Source organism: Berghia stephanieae, chromosome 12 (assembly GCF_034508935.2).
Source record: "Berghia stephanieae isolate SIO BIC M18660-M18661 chromosome 12, UCSD_Bste_1.3, whole genome shotgun sequence".
NCBI classification, from domain to species: Eukaryota; Metazoa; Mollusca; class Gastropoda; order Nudibranchia; family Aeolidiidae; genus Berghia; species Berghia stephanieae.
This window is the reverse complement of record NC_088371.1, coordinates 24208475-24229335: the sequence shown is the minus strand read 5'-3', so window position 1 is coordinate 24229335 and position 20861 is coordinate 24208475. Positions and strand designations below refer to the sequence as shown.

Here is a 20861-nt window from a genome sequence, read left to right as displayed (position 1 = left end):
ATAAAAGCTCTCTAATTTTTTTTTTAAAAAGACGATAAAGAGTATATTCTAGGCAAGCCTGAAATTGTTTGCTTTTGTTTTTGAGGGTTTTACGACGCTTGCAACACATTAAGGTCAGATCAGCGCCAGCAAAAAGGAAGAAATGGGATAGTAAAAAGTTATGGAATTCAATTAAAGCACCCAAGTAAAGGTAAGACAAAGGGGAATTTGTTCAAATAAGAAACAGATGTAGATTCCAAGAGCACACCATCAAAGTACTTAGTTTGAGATCACCTAAAAGTCTCATCCAGACACAAGCACAGGTCCCCACTAAGAGGAATACACTCAAATGTTAACAAATCAAACATAACATGTAAATAAAACATACAGTACATAACAGAGAGATGATTTACAAGGAAAAAAATATCATCTCCCAAAGCAAAAACTATACATTCGACTGTTTCCCTCTCAGCCAATGACTCCGACCAAGGTCAGGACAAAACCAAACAATCTCACTCCAAGACAAAGACAGAAGGCAATTGGAAAACAGATAAGAGGGGATAGAAGACACAGCAAGTACCTCCCTGCCCACTATGGGAGAAGCCTGAAATCATAAATCCTTACCATGGATGGTGGGGAAAAGGCTGGAGCAGAGATTCTGGTAAAGGTTTTTGTCTTGACTCATGTCATAAACCGTCTGCCACTCCTCATCTGACATCTTTTTCTTCAACATTTCAGGGGTATCGTCTTCATCTCTGAACGTCTGGCCTCCAAGCTGATGTAAAATTAAAAAAAAAATATATGAAGGTTGAAATAAAGAGAAAACATGCAGGTGATCTTGTCACCTTTGCCCCTACAAGGGCTTTTCTTGTAACAGTTGACATTCAACCGAAGAATAAACTAGAAACACCATGAAAACATGTACTCAAAAAGAAATCATAATTCTATACATTGCAAGCCTTTTCAATGATAAAATAACGTGTATAGCATATGCTTAGATCATTATGATGACGATTGAGCTATCTCTATAGCGCAATATCCAAGAAACGTACTCAAAGTGCTTTACAATGGGTCCTCTGGTCAACAGCAACATGTAACATATAAGACGGGACAACACGCCTGTTAGGGGTTATTACATTTTTTTCTCTTCGGATAGAGACAACACTGTTAACAAACAGGTTCTCATTTTACACATGAGTACAGTGAGAGGATGTGAGTAAAGAGCCTTTTCCAAGGACTAAGCGAAGTGCCGAGCGACTAAGCGAAGTGCCGAGCGAGGCCCGAACCCAGGACCTTCCAATAGAGCCGAACACAATGATCATTAAGAAAAACATTTTACCCCATACACATCTGATACAACATTAATTAAAAAATAAAAACAAATTTGTTTTTGTTTTTAAGGGTTTTACGGCGCTTGCAACACATTTAGGTTATATCAGCGCCAGTAAAAAGGAAGAAAATGGGATAGTAAAAAGTTCTAGAATTATAATTAAAGCACTCAAGAGAAAGTAAGACAAAGGGGAACTGGGAACAAATAGGGATCAGATGTAAATTCCAAGAGCATACCACACAGCCGTTTACTGCTTTCACTTTAGTTCGACAGGTAAATTTTGCTGGACGCTAGTTCATAACAGATGGCGAGTTACGGCCTGTGCCGAAAGGGAGACTGAGCAATTTTTCCTATTTTGATGATTTTTTTCTCAAGTTCAAAGTAGCGTAGTAAACATGCTATTAGATGTAGCAATAAGATATTTTAGAGTCATATCAAGTGGTTTACATACTTTTATTTGATATAATTTTAGTAGATCATTTGGGATTAGATTTTATAGGAAATAACCATAAAAATGGGTCAGAAATTTTAATTACTTCAAACGATATAATCAAAAATTACATAGTTATCTGAGTTTATACAAATAAATGAGAAATACTGCAATAATCATCAATATTCACAGAGTAGAAATATATAATCAAAGTCGTTTTGTAATGAAGCATTGTTGAGATATCCGCTCACCTGTACAGCAATATCCTTTTTTTGACAGCAATAAAAAAAATTCGTGATCACCGAATTGTAGGGGTTTGTTGATCAAATGATCAAAACGAACTGGTTTTAGTAATGGCAATTGACAATTCTTAGGAAAAGATATATTATATACATTCCTTTGACGTTTGTATAGATCTAAACTATATAATAATAATAATAATAATAATAATAATAATAATGATGATGATGATCATCATCATCATCATCATTTTCATGAAAATAATATAGTGGCTATCACCTAAACGCCTGCTAATTTTGGAAAAACGCATTAATTTCTCTTTAAAATAGCTTTCGAAATGCCCGTTTTAAAAAAATGGAATTCGCCTATAATATGTCCCCCTGACAGAAAGGAATTAAAAATAGAAAGAAAGAAAGAAAGAATAAAGAATTTTACTGAATCATTTGCGGCCAAAGAATTGACTCATCGCCTCAGAGAGTTTTATTTAACTTCCCAACGCCCCAAATTACTATCAATTCATTCAATATAATTTACTCCTCCCCACTCCACGCTCTCCGGCACTTTCCTTCCATGTCCCTCAAACTGCTTTCTTTCCATGGAGCGTCCAATCAGCTTTTTACAATTGCCCATTTCCAATTGGCTGCTGAATAAGGACAATTCTAATTTCAATTGTCCACCACTCGGTCATCAGCAAAGTCAAGAAAGCTCCTCCTACTCAAATCACACATACCCACGAATATGATAGGCCTTGTAGACCAGTCACTGGTCTTTGATGTTACACAACCATCCGCCAGCTTTGATCACATCGCTTTTGATGATGTCACTCAATATCTATCTTCTTCTCTCAACCCCGTTGACTGTACCACGAGTCAACATTAGCTGTGTTAAAGTTATAGGTTCAAAGTTCAATTGTCAGAGAGAACTGATAAGAGATCAAACTGAGATGGTAAAATGAAAATTAGTTTGTGGTAAAACGTTGCATAAATTAGTTTTATGTTATGTACACAAACACACACACACACACACTTACTCTCTCTCTCTCTCTCACTCTCCAGTGCTGCGACAAAAAAAAAAAACAAAAAAAAAAAAGGACGCCGACCAGATAGCTAATACTATTTAAAATGGAAATTTGTTGAAAATGGTCTGCTTATTGAACAACCAAAGCATCGTGGATAACAGAAATGATCATTGTGAATCAGTGGAAACACGCGATATCGATGTAATACTAATACTAGTAATAATCATAAAATATCAGTGTATTTATCTTACTCTTGATCACCACTGTAATAATAACAATATTATTATTATTGTTAATAATAATAATAATAATAATAATAATAATAATGATAATAGTAGTAGTAGTAAAAAATAAATAATATCCATTTTTTGACAATAAAAAATCGTGATAAACGCATTGAAAAGGACGGAAGGGGGGGATGACTAATGATCAGATAATCAAAATGAACTGTTATTTTAAAATAAATTGACAATCATAGGTAAAAATAAGTTATAAGTATTCCTCTGAACTTTGTATAGATCTTAACATATTTTTATACTTTTTATTAACATACGTAAAACCTCACGATTATTTTAAGGAACAGCATCTAATTAAAATCAACCAACGTTCTGTTTTCTTTTTTTTCACTGGTGGAACTTCACTTGCTAATTCTGGAGCAGTTTGCATGAAATGTTTTATAACCACATATCTCATTTGAGCCCTTTCACAGCTTATTCGGCAGAGTCCATTTGCATTGAGACAATGCTTGTTTTCAGTATGACCATTCATCTGAGTAAAGAAAAAAAAATCATTAGTTATTATTGATATTGATGATGATGATGATGATGGTGATGATTGTGATGATAATAATAATAAGAAGAAGAAGAATTGTAATAATAAGAGTTATAATAATATTATTGATTGTTAGTAATAATACGATAGTGATCGCCTAGATGCCTGCTAATAATAATAACGTAATAATTTTCCTTTAAAATATAGTTCTAAATGCCCGTTATTCAAAATGGAATCCGCCTATATACCCACTCTGACATATTTTTAGCAAAAATAAGATAGAGAAAGAAGTTTACTGTAGCATTTGCGGCCAAAAAATTGATTTATCACCGGTCTGCGAGAGTCTTATTTGACACCTAGACAACGCCCCAAATTACTTTCAATTCATTTCAAATTTACTCCACCTCACCAGAAATTTCATCCCATGACATCCAAACTGCTTTCTATCCATGGAGTGCCAATCAGATGTTTACAATTACCAATTTCCAACTGGCTGCTGAAAAAGGACAATTATAATTTCAATCGTCCACCAGTCGGTCATCGGCAAAGTCAAATAAGCCCTCCCACTCAAATCACATATCCCCTCGAATGCTCGGCATTGTAGCGCAGTCCACCGGGCTTTTGAGGTTACACAATCATCCGCCACCTTTGATTACATCGCTTTTTGATGATGTCATAATATATCTATCTACCCTCTTTTCCCTCACCCGTTGACTGTATCAACGAGCGATGTAGAAGAATATCGAGGGAAGGTGCGAATCGTGAAGACGGAATGGCAAATCGGTGTGAAAGTTATAGGTTCAAAGTTCAATGCAATAAAAATCGTTCCGTGCTAAAAATGTGCGTACATGAGTTTTATACACACACACACGCTCTCTCTCTCTCTCTCTCGTGTGTGTGTGTGTGTACTACTACTACTACTACTACTACTGCTGCTGCTGCTGCTACTACGATTACTACTATTACTGCGCTATCATCATCAACATCATCATCATCACCATAAAACAACAACAACAACAACAACAACAACAATGTTATCATCACCATTGGACTCGTGTTCTTATGTCTCTGGAGTTTGTCTGAATACGGGACTATTTTGTTAGCCAATAAAGAATTAGACAAGGTGTGTTTACACATTCATTGTGCAGAAACCGGTCATTACAAATCGGTGAAATAAATGCTATATTAAAAGTAGATTATTACTCTTGTATTTACTACCATGTGTTAGGGTAACAAAACTCAGATATCAATTTGAATTTTTTAAACAATTAAAAATATTTTTCAGGTTAATTTTAAATAGAAAAATATACATTTTTCAAGAAAGAATAAAGTATACTCACCATTTCTTGATATCAATGAAAATAATTGCGTCTTGAAGATGAAAATATGGCCGTTATATCGATATAAAATAGAAAAATATAGAAGAAGTGTATGGTTAGCAATTGCAGTGTAAAAATGAACGAGTTTACAAAATCTGTCCTATAGCCTGACTGACAATGAAATCCAAGCGGTGCATTCTACCTGCAGGGATAAATATAGGCCAGTTTTCACGTTCTGGACATCTGTTATGACGTAACCACACGGTGGTCTCCCCGTCATCGACGGTAGGTCGTTCCCATTGGGGGTGAGGCGGTAATAAACTAAAGTGAAAGATTTCTAGTGTAATAAACGGCTGTGACCACCAATGTACTTAGTTTGAGATTGTCACAGTAAAGATTGTTCACAATTATCTTATTAAATTTTATTTTATTAAGAACTGAATTCATCTCACTCCAGTTATATTTCGGTAGGCTTAGATAAACTTTACCTTCTAATATTAGATCGTCTTTCCTTTTATAGCCTTCCCTCGAATTAATTTCTAATTAGTGAATACTTTTCGTTCTACATTCTGTCACGTAGCCACTTATTATAAAAGCTGATAGGTCTGACACTCTACACTCACTTTCTCTCCACAATCTATGCCGGACGGCCAGTCGCTCTATTCCTATATATATACTGGAAGATTTTTATCTTTTGGGACTTTGTAGATATTATATCTACACCATTAAGACGCCGGAGCTTTTAACTTTGATTGTATAATCTTCAAGGATCAAACCCAAGCCCGCTGTACTACACTATAACCTCTTTCCAATTGCCTGGAAGCGGAATTTTACGAGTCCAATCCTGTTATCAGAGGAATAGATCATCCAAGCCCATCAACTGCCTGGAAACGTAAACTTATGAACCTGACATATTATCATAAGTTACGTAAAATATTCATATCTCTATTTGTAACTGCCACGATCACTGTTTATCTCTTTTAATTAAATTTCATCATTATTTTTATTTCATTGTAAACAAATCGTTAATTGTTTTTCATTTATAGTAACTAGTAAATTCTGGGGCCTCATTCTACATAGATCTTTATGCATAGTCGAGTAGCTCTTTACTCACTTGAGACCATGACATTTTGGAGGGGACACATATAAAGAATTGAATTTATTTAGTTACATATATCTATTTCATCTAACTTTAAAGTTTAAATTGTAAAACTCTTAATTGCCCCACTTGATCATATTTTAATTGAACTCCCTATTTACAGGATTGATTTTTTTTTCCTTTTCATTTCTTCATTTAAATGGAATAGCAATTTATCCATTCATTCTTTCATTCAAATTGAATAGCATTTTATTGATTCATTCCGTCATTCATTTATTCATTTATAAATTATTCATTCATTCATTGTTCATTCATTTATTCATTCATTCATTCATTCGTTTATTCACTCATTTATCCAATCATTCATACATTTATTCCTCCCTTCATTCTTTCATTCATACATTATCCATTCATTCATTCATCTAATCACTCAGTTTTTCATTCATTCATTCATTCCTTGTCCACTTTGTTATTATATCACTCATTTCATTTTGTTGTTTTCCTCATTCATGAATTGTTTTCAATATGTTTACATTCCATAACGATTCATTCACCTATCATCCAATCACTCAGTGTTGTGAACACATTTTGGAACTATTGTAAATCTTACGATATTTTATTGTTTTGTATTTCAGACATCACTGCTAAACACTCTTCAATGCCTAATTACAATTGTTGAACAACCATTGAACAAGAGAGAGGTCCCAGCCACGAACTGAGTTGGTAAATATATCCTTCATTATTCTCTTTTACATGAGTTGGGCATCACATAGTAACTATAGACATCGTGATTTGTTTTGCATAGTGATTTGTTTTAAATGCATTTTTGGCATATTACTGTTACCGAAAACCACTTATATATTATGTTCTGAAAAGTGAGTCTTTAAAAACTAAATAATAATAAAAGGAGTCTACTAGCCGTCGTGTTATATTTAGTGATAGATAACTTGGGATTATTTTGGCATCCTATTATTGTTATCACACTCTAGTATATTAGCGTCATTGCGAATAATTGTACACAAACTAACGACGAGTCACACACATTGGTGATACATTTTTCGTAGTAACATAGTTTAGAGTACACGCGATTGACACATTGTTATTGACACAAGTCATAATAACTACGCATTGTATTGACACATTGCTTTATAAGATATAACGATAAAAGGCATCAAATTCAACATACATAATAAGTTGAAATAAGAGAGAGAGATTTCTAAAAATAGAACAGTTCATTCCAGTAAGTGTAAATAAATAAAACAGTCAGTAACAGTATCCTGTCAATATAATATATATAAAACATCGTAACTAATTTATTGCAACATGGAAGCATATAAAAGATACTTAAGTCTCGCAAAGGACTTAGAAATACCCCAGGAAAGAATATTTTCATGGTGCGAAGAGAAAGTAAAAGAAGAAAAAGAACATGAAGAAAGAATTCGTAGAGAAGAAAATGAAGAAAGAATTCGTAAAGAAGAAAAAGAACATGAAGAAAGAATTCGTAGAGAAGAAAATGAAGAAAGAATTCGTAAAGAAGAAAAAGAACACGAAGAAAGAATTCGTAGAGAAGAAAATGAAGAAAGAATTCGTAGAGAAGAAAAAGAACACGAAGAAAGAATTCGTAGAGAAGAAAAAGAACACGAAGAAAGAATACGTAGAGAAGAACGAGAAGAAAGAGTCCAAGAAAGGGAACTAAAAAGACAAATAGCTTTAGCAGAAGAAGAAACCAAAAGGACCCAAATGATGCTGGAAATTGAAAAAACAAAAACCGGTCATGAAAGAAAACATAATAATAGTGATGAATTTTTCGTGAAACTTCCACGCATGCCAACATACGATGAACGCTCAGACTGTCTAGAATCCTTCTTACACCGATTCGAAGTTCAGGCTAAAGGTTATCGTTGGCCAGAAAGCAAATGGGCCACAGCCTTGATTAACTGCTTATCTGGAGAACCGCTAAAAGTTTTCTATACCTTAACAACTGAAGATGCAGATGATTATGGTAAAATTAAAGACACTCTACTAAAAAGATTTAGATTAACGGAAGATGGTTACCAGGAAAGGTTTCACACTGCAAAACCGGAAAGTGGAGAAGACTTTAATACATTCGTGAACCGAATTACTCAATTTCTAAATCGGTGGCTTGAGTTGGCAAACGTAAAACAAGACGACTTTGCAGGCCTTTACTATCTCACGCTGAAGAATCGAATCTATCAAGCTTGCAACCCAAATTTAGTCGCATTCTTTAAAGAGAGAAAGCCAGAAAACTTGGACAAATTAAAAATCTACGCAGAAAACTTTAACAGCGCACATCCATTGACACCCCTTAGCAGAACATTGAAGGAACCATACTACGCTGCCGCTGCTCAGAGTCCAGGTACACCTAAAGTTCAGTACTCAAATAGAACGAGCCGATCAATCACTCGGAACACGCAAGTGAAACAAGATGATCATAGTAACAAACCATGGAACAAACAGTTCAATAGAGACCATAGCCGACCCTATCAAAACAAAACAAGAAATAGCACTGACAATAATACTGAGTATAAGAAAACCAACAAACCTATAATTAAATGTCAATATTGTGGAATGAAAGGCCACACAGCAGACAAATGTTACAAAATCGTGGGATATCCGAAAGAAACTGCAAATGCATCACTCCAAACCAGTGTAAATAATCAGACACGAATAATGTCAGGAGAAAATATAAATGTGTATTGCGTGAAAGGTATGTCACTTTTAACACAAACTCACAAATCAGGATCGCTATTTTTTTGTGAAGGCAAAGCTAATGGAACTGATTGCAAAATATTGAGAGACACAGGATGCAGTACAGTAGGAATAAAAGCATCTTTGATCAATGACGAAGACAAAACTGGAAAAACGGTACAATGCATCACATTCAGTGGCACAGTCGAAACCTTTGAAACAGCTAACGTGTACATAGAAACCCCATACTATACAGGAATAGTGGAATGCTGTATACTTCCCAACCCCGTCGCTGATGTTATTGTTGGCAATATAAAAGGTCTTAAAGACAACCCAACAGATGTAAAAGAATGGTCATTAACCCAAGAAACAGCTTGTCTAGCAGAAACAAGAAAGATGACTAAGACAACAGAGAAGCCAATGACTATTTCTCTAGAACCACAACAATTTGACAGGAACACGTTCATTGAAGAACAGAAAAAGGACCCGACTTTAACTTCATATTTCAATATCGCAAACAAAGGGACGAAATCAAAAGTTGAATACATCATTGAAAAAGATATTCTGTTCAGGTTACATAGGAAAAGAAACAAAATAGCTAAACAACTGGTCACGCCGAGTATTTACAGAAACAAAATCCTTGGAATAGCGCACGATTCAATAACTTCTGGACATCTTGGGAGCTCTTCCACATTGAAGAGAATATCCGAGAATTTCACATGGCCTGGAATTACTAAAGACGTCCGAGAATATGTGAAATCGTGTGACACATGCCAAAGAAGAGTCGCAAAAGGCAGAATACCGAGATTGCCATTAGAGACAACCCCAGTTATTGAAAAAGTTTTTCAAAAAGTTGCAATTGACATTATAGGCCCTTTAACAAAATCAGATAGAAACCATACACACATACTAACACTAGTCGATTACGCAACCAGGTGGCCAGAAGCGATAGCATTGAAATCAACTACATCGGATCACATAGCTGAAGCATTGATGACAATTTTTACCAGAATAGGCATACCAAATGAGATACTGTCGGACAATGGACCCCAATTTACATCACATATGATGCATGAAACCATGAAACTCATGGGAATCCAACACTCATTCACAACTCCCTACCACCCCAAAGCAAATGGTCTTTGTGAAAGATTTAATGGCACTCTAAAGAATATGTTAAGAAAAGTGTCAGCAGAAAAACCAGATGATTGGGACAGATACTTACCAGCAATCCTATTTGCATATAGAGAAATACCCCAAGAATCTACAGGCTACTCCCCATTTGAGTTGATGTATGGACGATCACCTCGCGGCCCGATCAATATAGTAGCCGACATTTGTAAAGGGAATGAGGAGGACAATATCGAAATTATGTTTGCTTACGAATATGTAAGAAACCTGAAAGACAGAATAGAGGATACATGTAAGCTAGCACAGGAATCCGTCACTAAAAAAAGCAGAGAAATACAAGGAATACTCTGATCGCAAAAGCAAGTCAAGAAAATTTGAGATTGGTGACAAAGTACTAATACTCTTACCCGATGACTCGAGTAAACTTTTAGCTACATGGAAAGGACCATTCAAAATAACAGCAGTAAAATCTAATGTTAATTACGAGATTAAAATTAACAACACAACAAAGACATTCCATGCAAATATGCTAAAAAAGTATTTTGATAGAGACACAGTGTCGCAACCTATGTTTACTAATATCGAAGCTTCAAATGCAGGATTAATCATACCGTTGGTCATGGGACACAGACACCCGAGACAGAAAAACAAACAAAAATCGCACAATTGCAACCACCTAAGACAAAAAAAGAAGTACGCAAAGTACTTGGGCTCCTAAATTTTTACAGGAAATACATTTACAACTTCGCGCACATCGCGACACCGCTAACAAATCTGACAAAGAATGGGTCACCGAACAAAATTGTGGTCGAAACGGACCATAAACCACTCACGTACATAAGAAATAACAAAATGAATAATAGTAGAGTACTAAGGTGGAGTCTATTTTTGCAAAATTACACTTTCAGTATCTCTCACATACCAGGCTGTGAAAATATTCACGCCGACCTACTTTCTCGATTAGTATAAACACATGAGAAGGGTATAACTTAACCTCCCATGCATACTGTTAGTTACCTCGCAAATTATGCCAAATCAGAACGCACAATTTCGATAATTTTATTTGTAAACATGATGACCCAACTTAATGTAACATTGAGTATTGTTTGGATATATATACCATACCCATTCATGATTTGGGAAATCTTCTCTTTATCTATTATTGTTATGAATTTTCACTCATTTATGATTAATAATTGAAATGTCAATATTCCATTTACATTTTCATTCATTTCATTCAGAAAATTACCTTCATATCATCGACTTAAATCATGCTTCATTACCATCACTATTGTTTATCACAATGATTTGTAATCACATTGCCATCATGTCGTTCATCACAATGATTTGTAATCACAATCTTTCATTGTTATTGTCGCCCATTCATATACCTACGTTAATATAAACATTTCCATGTCTAGTTAATAAATAATTTAATTGTAGCACAAATCATAACAATGGATTAATGCTAGAGTATCATGATAGTAAATTTACTTCCGTTTGTAAAATCTATCTTTCCCATAATGGTTAAAGAGTATATTTTAAACGTGGGTGGGGGGTGTCACAGTAAAGATTGTTCACAATTATCTTATTAAATTTTATTTTATTAAGAACTGAATTCATCTCACTCCAGTTATATTTCGGTAGGCTTAGATAAACTTTACCTTCTAATATTAGATCGTCTTTCCTTTTATAGCCTTCCCTCGAATTAATTTCTAATTAGTGAATACTTTTCGTTCTACATTCTGTCACGTAGCCACTTATTATAAAAGCTGATAGGTCTAACACTCTACACTCACTTTCTCTCCACAATCTATGCCGGACGGCCAGTCGCTCTATTCCTATATATATACTGGAAGATTTTTATCTTTTGGGACTTTGTAGATATTATATCTACACCATTAAGACGCCGGAGCTTTTAACTTTGATTGTATAATCTTCAAGGATCAAACCCAAGCCCGCTGTACTACACTATAACCTCTTTCCAATTGCCTGGAAGCGGAATTTTACGAGTCCAATCCTGTTATCAGAGGAATAGATCATCCAAGCCCATCAACTGCCTGGAAACGTAAACTTATGAACCTGACATATTATCATAAGTTACGTAAAATATTCATATCTCTATTTGTAACTGCCACGATCACTGTTTATCTCTTTTAATTAAATTTCATCATTATTTTTATTTCATTGTAAACAAATCGTTAATTGTTTTTCATTTATAGTAACTAGTAAATTCTGGGGCCTCATTCTACATAGATCTTTATGCATAGTCGAGTAGCTCTTTACTCACTTGAGACCATGACAGAGATCACCTATAAGTCTCATCCGGACACAAGCACAAAATCCAACAAAGAGGAACACACTCAAATACTTACATTATACATTTAAAATAACACATACAATAATACATAACAGAGAGATGATTTACAAGGAAAAAAATATCATCTCCCAAAACAATAACTATGCATTCGACTGTTTCCCTCCCAGCCAGGACTTCGACTAGGGCCAGGAAAAAACCAAGTAATTTCATTCCAAGACAAAGATAGAAAGCATGTGGGAAAACAGATATAAGGGGATAGAAGACACAGTATGTACCTCCCTGCCCGCTATGGGAGGTCAGGATCCCCACCCAGAAAAACAAATTAAAAACACAAACCAAGAAAAACCACCGTAACAAATAGATAAAAACAAAAAGTAACATACCCTGGAATTGCATGGTGTGACAGTACAAGCCAAGAAAGCCAATTTGTATGTGAGATCCCTGACACCAAGCGTCTTCAGGCCTCTCACGCCCTCCGTCTCATATCCATCATTACCCCTCTTGACTTTGGCTGATGTTTCAGACTGAGAACCTAAGAAATAATAGTGTGGATATGAATATCATAAGTAGTATGAAAGGCACACCTATACCACTGACAACCCAAAAATCCTAAATTCCTACAACCCAATCATGATATCGTTGAAACAGAAGAGGGAGTTACCTGAATGATAACACTAATAACAACAATTAACTTTTACAGCATTAATGACAAAACAAAATTTAAAAAAAAAACAAAAACCTGCATCTACACACCCACACATCCTAAAAAGGGGATCATTATCAGACCTGCCAACTTCAAATTTCAAAAAGTCGTGCTTCTCATTGGAAATAGTTATTAAACCTAACTTAAAAATTCTCCAATTTGCCCTCATTTAAACCCCCACTCTTTTGTCACTGATCTTAACTTATTTACACAAATTTATAATACTCACTATACAAATCTCTTGACACATTTTATTACTTTCACATTATACATGCTTATACAACCGAGTTATTTGCTTACTTATCATTATGTCCGTTCAACACGTCTGTACAAAAAATTTCATTTGGATGAATAAAGTATTACTATTATTAAACATGCGTGCATCGGCACACAAGATGTTCTTTTCAATAAATGCTATTGAATTGAAGAGGCTGTTATACTTCTGTGGTTGAAACAAAAAAATTTGGGTTGATTCCTAACAAATGGCAAGTCTGCATGTCTGTACATACCCAGAGATGTCATAGATCCAACATCAGGAACGACAATGAGAGTTCCAGTGAAGTCGCATCTGTCTCCTGCCTGGGCCGTTTCCACAGCTTCTGCTCTAAGAATCACCTCAACACTGAAAATATAAATAAAAACTCATTAAAAAATATAACTAAAATCTTACAGAGTAAGAATTAACATCGTTTTAGCTGTATAACAGATCTTGGGATTTTAAAAAAAAATAGCGTAATGACTGAAATGTGCTCAAAGTACTTTACAAGGGATATTTAGCCAATAGCAATACTGAACAAGAATAAGGCATCTCGTCACTAAGGAGCTGCTACAATATACACATATGAACATGATTATAAAACACAAAGATAATGTTAAAAGCTGCAATGATGCAAAATAAAAGGTCAAAATTTGGATTTAAATTTAAAACAAAACAAAACAAACAACCCAAACCAAATGCCTCCAACCAAAAAACCCCAGAAATAATACCTTTTTTCTACCCTGAAATATAGAAAATTTTTGCTAATCCAAAATCTTCTAAATCGTTTCTAAAACTGGAGGGGGCTTTCCAAATAAATTTCCTGTCTGTCCGATCAAAAATACCAACCTTCTTGGAATACTTCCTCTGGGGAGTTCAGCCTGTGTCTCCTGGATTCGAACTTTCTGGAAATCCACAAAACGAGATTTGTTCACATCTAAGATAAAACGTGAACGGTTGGCGCATACTGGATTACGACAGATTGTGGGCTGAAATAATTTAAAAAAATAAAATAAAATAAAAAATTGTATAAGAAATTTCAATTACAGCTCCCTCCACAAATAATACAAGCTATTCTAAAAAATAAAACAAAATTCTTAACCAAGGATAGCCCATGTATGGACAAAAACAATTTTTGGATAGGACAAGGCCAGTGATACAGTACTTTCAGCCATATTAACCATGATCAAGCAACTGAATTCAACATTGCCAAGTGACAGAGCAGCTTAGCCAGATATACTTATGAAATTCAAACTGTAATTGCGTTTGAGCAAGCATTTAAACAAATAAGATTCCATGCACCTACTTCTATAACTAAAAAACCCCAAACTTGAAATCCAATATAGTGCAACATCCACTAAATGTGCTTAAAACACTTTACAAAGAGTCCCTGACCAACAGCAACACGCAACAAGAATGAGACATGGTACCTGTTTGACAATATTACAATATTTTCAGATACAGACAACACTGTTAACGACCAAGTAATCATTTTATACCCTGGTACAGTGAGATAATGTGAGTAAAGAGCCTATGCGTCGAGTGAGGCTCGAACCCAAGACCTTCCGAGTGTCATACCAAAAGACCACATAGCCGCACTAGAGTGAAATTGATTCCAAAACCATTGTGTCAAGTTTCTCTGCTAACCAGCCAATAGGTTCATAGAGCCGGGGTTAATCCTGGTTTCTATATAGTGAAACAAGACAATAGCAAATGCTTGTTACCCCTTAGATAGGAAGCTATTGCACAATAGACAGTAGTTTGCATCAGATCTAAAGGACCCACCCTGCTGGGTGGACAGGGGGATCAGAATAAATCTCGACTCCATGTAGTTACTCGAGTGATAATGTTTAATAATTGTCTTTTGTAAAAAATGAAAAGAAAAAAAAAAAGAAAAAAGGAAAAGAAATATTAAAAAGTTACCTGAGTGTACTTAAATTGTTGCTCCACATCCTTGATGATGGTACGACAATCAACGCACATGAACGTGCCGCTAACCAACTCTGGATGGACCGGATGTGTTCTGACAACTTGACCCGTGATCCGTAGCAAGGAGCCGATTTTCACTGTGGTCATTTCCCTCACTCTATTGACAAAACAAAGTTAAAAATATAAATTTGGAAATGAAGACGAAGCTCCCTCATACCATTAACATTAATACTTAGAAATATTAAATAAAAAAAAATAAAAAATCAAATTGAGCCTTTATACAGCGCAATATCCACTAAATGTGCTTAAAGCGCTTTACAAGAGGCCCCTGGTCAACAGCAACATTTAACAATGGGATGGGACATGACACCTGTTAGGCGATATAATTTTTCGGACAGAGACAACGATGTTAGAGGATTATTTATCGTGTATGTAATATCTTTATTATTCTTTAGATGTCCATCATTGTGAGGTTTGAATGAAACTAACAATGATGGACATCTAAAGAATAAAGAATAATAAAGATATTACACACATGAAATATAATCCTCTAGATGTTAACGAGTTACTCGTTTTACACCTGAGTACGGTGAGAGAATGTGAGTAAAGAGTTTTTTCCAAGGACCCAACTATGTAGCAATGACTATCCCGCCCAAATCTTTGGGCCTCTTTTTCGCTCACGAAGTGCCCTAATTCGCGACAAAATATGGGACGAAGCCGTTTGGTATATACTATTTTAAAAAATTAATTACGACGCTGTTTATCGATGAATATGACTGAAAGTTGCCACACAGTTAGAAAAAAGGTCATTTTAGATTATGTTAAGCGACAAAACTCGTACGATTACCAGAAGACCGTTAAAAATAGATTTTTACTCTTTGGAGTAAAATATTTCTAAAACTACCAGCGTGTAGGTTTTGTCGCTGACAAGGTAATACATGAACATTTCTTCTTTTAGGTTGTAAAATTTAATATGAATATGACGAGTACTTTTCCCGTATTTTTCAAAACACTATCCTAATTTGTTCTTCATTTGTAAAAGACAAAGCCATTTTGCCCCCCTACAGCCCGAATCACAAGTTCAAAACGATTTGGCACCAAACAGCGACTGAGCAAGTCGTGGCAAAGCGCTTTCTGATTGGTTGACCTCGTTTTAAAGTTCATGACTAATCAAATGGTCTGCGCGGTCTCACTGGCAGAGGGGTGTTTATCGTCTGCTATTATTGCGTTTGGGTTCAATAAACAGCAGATAATTTGACTGTTTAATTTACAAGAATTTAAGAAATTATAATGTTAAAAGTTTTCGATTGCAATATGACCTACAATCTCAGCATGGGTTTAATTATTGTGTTCCAAGTCGCGTTCTATCAGTAACCTTTGTCCCCTTGTCCAATTTCTCTTTTCCTTCTATATTTCTTTTGTTTACGTACGCAATCCCTCTCTCTCTCTGTGTGTGTGTGTGTGTGAGTGTGTTTATATATAAGTTAGAATTCTTCTAATGTTTTCATCATATTCTCTATCAAATTTGCCAAATTTCAATCTTTTAATCCACTTATTACGCAAGATACAACCAAAGGTCGAAAAAAATGCCGAAAAAGCGTCCCATATTTTCGCGTTTTTTTCCTCTTTGCAAGTCATCCAAATAAATGACACCTTTGAAACTACATAGCTTGTTTATTTATGAATGGATTTTCAAAATTCAAAAACATTTTTACTCAGTGGAGATAGGGCTTTGATTTCAGACAAAATTTTCCTCAAAAAGAGAAAAAAACATTTTTCATAGTCATTGCTAAACTATGTGAACCCAGGACCTTCCGACCCGAAAGCGAGAGGCACACCACAAGTTCACATAGCCGCATTAATACTAAGATCTGCGAAAGATATTGGCTGTGATGAATATAATTGTAATAATGATGATTGGATGCATACGTTGATTACAAGGACGTCAATTGCTTAAAAAACCTGACCACTTCCTCAAAGATCCCACATGCATAAATCTTATCTTTGTTCTCTATCATGTAGAATACAGTGGAACTCTATTATAACGAGAACCTCCATTCCAAGCATAAATTCTCATTAGTCCCAATTTTCTAGTGACCACCATTATGAGTTAGCGATTGACTGAGCTATTATGGGTGTGGAACTGAGCAGTGGCCTTTATATATAGTTTTTCCCCCCATCATAACACAGCGGTCACAGGAATAATTTTATTTTCTTCTGTAACACTCCGACCAAATTGCTGTGTGAAATCAAAATCAGCAATATTTCTCCTATCTCAGTAAATTCATAAATGTCACCAACTCTCATTAACAATTACGGATTATCCGTAAAGTTAGGCAGGTGTGCTCTCATAAAGTACTTTTTGCCAGATCTAATAGATCCATTTACCCAATGACTGTTAAGGGGATGGGGGTGGGGGGAAGATAAGAGAAAATCTTGATTTACATCAGACATCAAAACCTGACTTTGACTTTCTGGACATTTGATGACGATGTAGCTACTTCACTTAAATGTTTATGATCGATCCCATCCGACTTACTTTAACCTGGTGGGGACATCTGTGAGGCTGAGATAAAATTCTTTCCCGACTGGGACCTGACCCCAGTCCTTGGCATAATTACGAACTGCTCTGCATAAGAATGGGTACACTCTGAAAGGATTCAAAAGAAAAAAAAAAAATTAATGAGTGAATATTTTATTAATACTAAAAGCAAGTTAAACAATAGCCTGGTTCACACATATATGTCCTTACCTCTGCTCTTGATAATTCGTCCAAGATTTCTTTGAGAATAGTGGAAATAAGGGTGCATAATCACAATAATAAAGTTACACTACCTGCAATAAGTAAATAATAAGGAAACAATTAAGGGGCCTTTGAGTGCATTAATCGCTTAATTTTGGCTACCAATTGATGCTCCAAGGAAATCCAACCAACATTAAAGTAGACGAAAGAATCAAGTTTTGATGATACCTGTAATATTCCTCCAGGATGGTTGTGGCAAGTTGTTGATTGAATGTCTCAATGTCCTCAAAGCTGACTTGAAGAGTATTCCTTTCAGGTCGGATGAGATCCTGTACTGCAGCCACATACTTGGATTCTCCGTCTGCTTGAAACCTGAAAATAAAACAATTGAAGAGATAACCTACTGGTTCAAAAAATAATTTCAAAATCGTAGGATGGAGTTACATTTCACCACATTATTCATTTCCATTTTGTGTGGCTATGTGGTGTAGTGGTAAGAGTCTCGCCTTCGGATCGGAAAGTCCAGGGTCCGAGCAACGTATAGTTGAGTCCTTGAACAGCACTCTTTACTGACATTCTCTCACCGTACTGAGGTGTAAATTGTAAAAATTTATTCGAAAATTGAAATATCGCCTTACTAACAGTCGTCATGATCATGACTTGTCCTACATGTGTTGCTTTTGGCTAGAGGCCTGTAAATGCACAATTTGCGAAAAGGCTGAAAAATGTCAGCCATATGTTCGCATGACCCCACCCCCCCCCCCCAAAAAAAAACAAAAAAAAACGTAACATAAAATCCAGACGCGTCGATTGCCTTAATATCGGCATTACGGTCGACGAAAGTCTCAAGCATTTTAATGAATAAAGATCGTATCAATGTATGAACGTTTGAAAATTGTAAGATAATAGAACGATATAGTTGTGAGCTTACTCCTTTAGAATGAAATTCTGATCATCAAAGATGGATAAAGTCAAAAACTGGGCAGGATTACTTGGAAATGTTTGTAAACAAAGTTTTACCGGAACCGCAACTCTCACTTTCACACCGTCCCATGATTCAATGCGCAACCTTGGCCGAGTCGGGTTATGGCCTGGTGAGGTCACAGTGGCTGAAATCCCAGCGAAATCAGCCACTCTATAACTATAATAAAATATTAGCTGATTTCAGACCAGTAGATCAGCTTCCGTGGTTCAGCACGAGATCACGAACGGTAAAGTCCAGGGAACGAAATTATCTTATTTTCGGGTTTTCCCGATATGACGTATGGCAATATATTTTAATAAAGAACAATAGAGAGAAAATAAAACGAAATAAGATGAGAACTAAACGGGGGTGGGGGGGGGATTCGTTTGTTTTGCGTTCAAAATAACAAAAATAGGTATCAAGGCTGAGATTAAAAGTCTGTTTCTGGAAAATCATGCAAAAGTCTGAAATCAGCCAAATGGCTGAGAATTTACAGGCCTTTGGCTAGGGACCCTTAGACTTGGAATTGTCCTAGACATCTTGATATTCGTCTCTACTACTACTCTGCTACACAGCAAATCATTTCCACCTTGGCTCGGACAGGACAAAGTATTATCAATTGCCACAAAGTAATAATAATAATAATAATAGGAATGCATATCAACAATTCTCGTCAAAAGTGATCATGAATCTGGAGAGTCTAGAAGAAGTATAAGATAGACTAGAAGCGACTTCTTTTTTTTTTTTTTTGGGGGGGGGGGGGGGGGGGGGGCTCGTGGATAGCTCATACGGTAGAGTCGTCACGATCTCCCCGGCCAGTACCAGTAAGGTCGCCGGTTCAAGCCCCCATCGCCGCCACAAAGTTTCTATTCTGTTGTCTTCTGGCACTTTCCTGCTAACTTCATTTCCTTTTATTAGATATCAACATGTGCCCGCTCCACTCACTTTTCTGAATTAAAAGTAGAAAGGACATTGTAATCGAGGGATACAATAATGACACTAAACTATGATATTTTGAATATTGGTCATCAAAAGGACCATTGATAAAATTTTGCTCACTCATCAAGGAAGTCTTGGAAAAGTTTCTGACATCTTTCGCCAACTTGATCCTTGACCTGATTCGTTCGCAATGCTTGTTCTGCTACATCCATGGTGAAGATTGAAAAATTGATTTTATTCTTTCGAAATTACGATTGCAACTAAGTTCGATGGCCAGCAACAGGTAAACACTTATTAGGTGTCTTCACAATAAAAACAAAAACAATGCAATCGTAAATTATAACAATATAGGGCCTAAGAGAAATAAAGCACCGTAATAGCAGACAATAGCAGCTTACGCGCCAAATTGGTCACGTGACAACCCGCCAAATAAACTCAATACGATCTTCATAGGCAAAAGAGTGAAATTATTTATCAATTATTATCACCTCCATTTGTAAGTGAAATATAACCGATAACATGTAAACAAACGAAAAAACTAGTTTCAACATAGCCTATCGCATTCCTAAACATAATGTTGATGATATCTAGTCCAAGATCGTGAGGTATGGTATCCAGTCCAGAATTCAGTCGTAGACAACAACAAATAAAAATTAACAAATAATATGAGGAGATAGGGTTTGTCTGCCATCCTCCTATTCCTATCATTATCCACTTCTTTGTTGATGTGAGAGTGACATGAATTACCTCCATCAATTTTCATGAGACGTTTAGAGCTCGAACAAAAAAATTCGTACGATATCGAATTCTCCGCCGATTCCCTCGATTGAAATAGCAGACGACAGAAACATTGTTGGGGCAACGGGTGACCCGGATGTTGAGGCCATAGTGGTTTCGCGAACGACAAAAAATGGCGAAAATCAAGAGCTCCGCGTCTGCTTTCATTGGCTTTCATTTTGATTCAATGACAGCGTCCATAAC

The 20861-nt window shown here is 35.7% G+C and overlaps 2 protein-coding genes across 3 annotated transcripts in view; one reads left to right on the top strand and one right to left on the bottom strand.

The window, feature by feature from the left end:
• The window catches only part of LOC144958167 (zygotic DNA replication licensing factor mcm6-like), a 32788-nt gene extending 12445 nt beyond the window's left edge, over positions 1 to 20343 (bottom strand). The window contains exons 1-8 of the mRNA XM_078889935.1: positions 20001 to 20343; positions 18206 to 18349; positions 17774 to 17884; positions 15229 to 15391; positions 14155 to 14294; positions 13559 to 13671; positions 12730 to 12878; positions 604 to 754 (exon numbers count right to left, since the gene is read on the bottom strand). Of these exons, the coding sequence (XP_078746061.1) occupies positions 604 to 754; positions 12730 to 12878; positions 13559 to 13671; positions 14155 to 14294; positions 15229 to 15391; positions 17774 to 17884; positions 18206 to 18349; positions 20001 to 20092 (1063 nt within the window). The 5' untranslated portion in view covers positions 20093 to 20343. The remainder of the gene's footprint in view (positions 1 to 603; positions 755 to 12729; positions 12879 to 13558; positions 13672 to 14154; positions 14295 to 15228; positions 15392 to 17773; positions 17885 to 18205; positions 18350 to 20000) is intronic.
• A 39-nt stretch (positions 20344 to 20382) lies between these two features.
• The window catches only part of LOC144958168 (uncharacterized), a 14613-nt gene continuing 14134 nt past the window's right edge, over positions 20383 to 20861 (top strand). Inside the window, exon 1 of one of the 2 annotated variants that reach the window (XM_078889938.1) lies at positions 20383 to 20485. The gene's annotated coding sequence lies outside the window, so the exon portion shown is untranslated. Of the gene's footprint in view, positions 20486 to 20820 lie in introns of those variants that run through there. The other variant, XM_078889937.1, reaches the window with a different exon arrangement.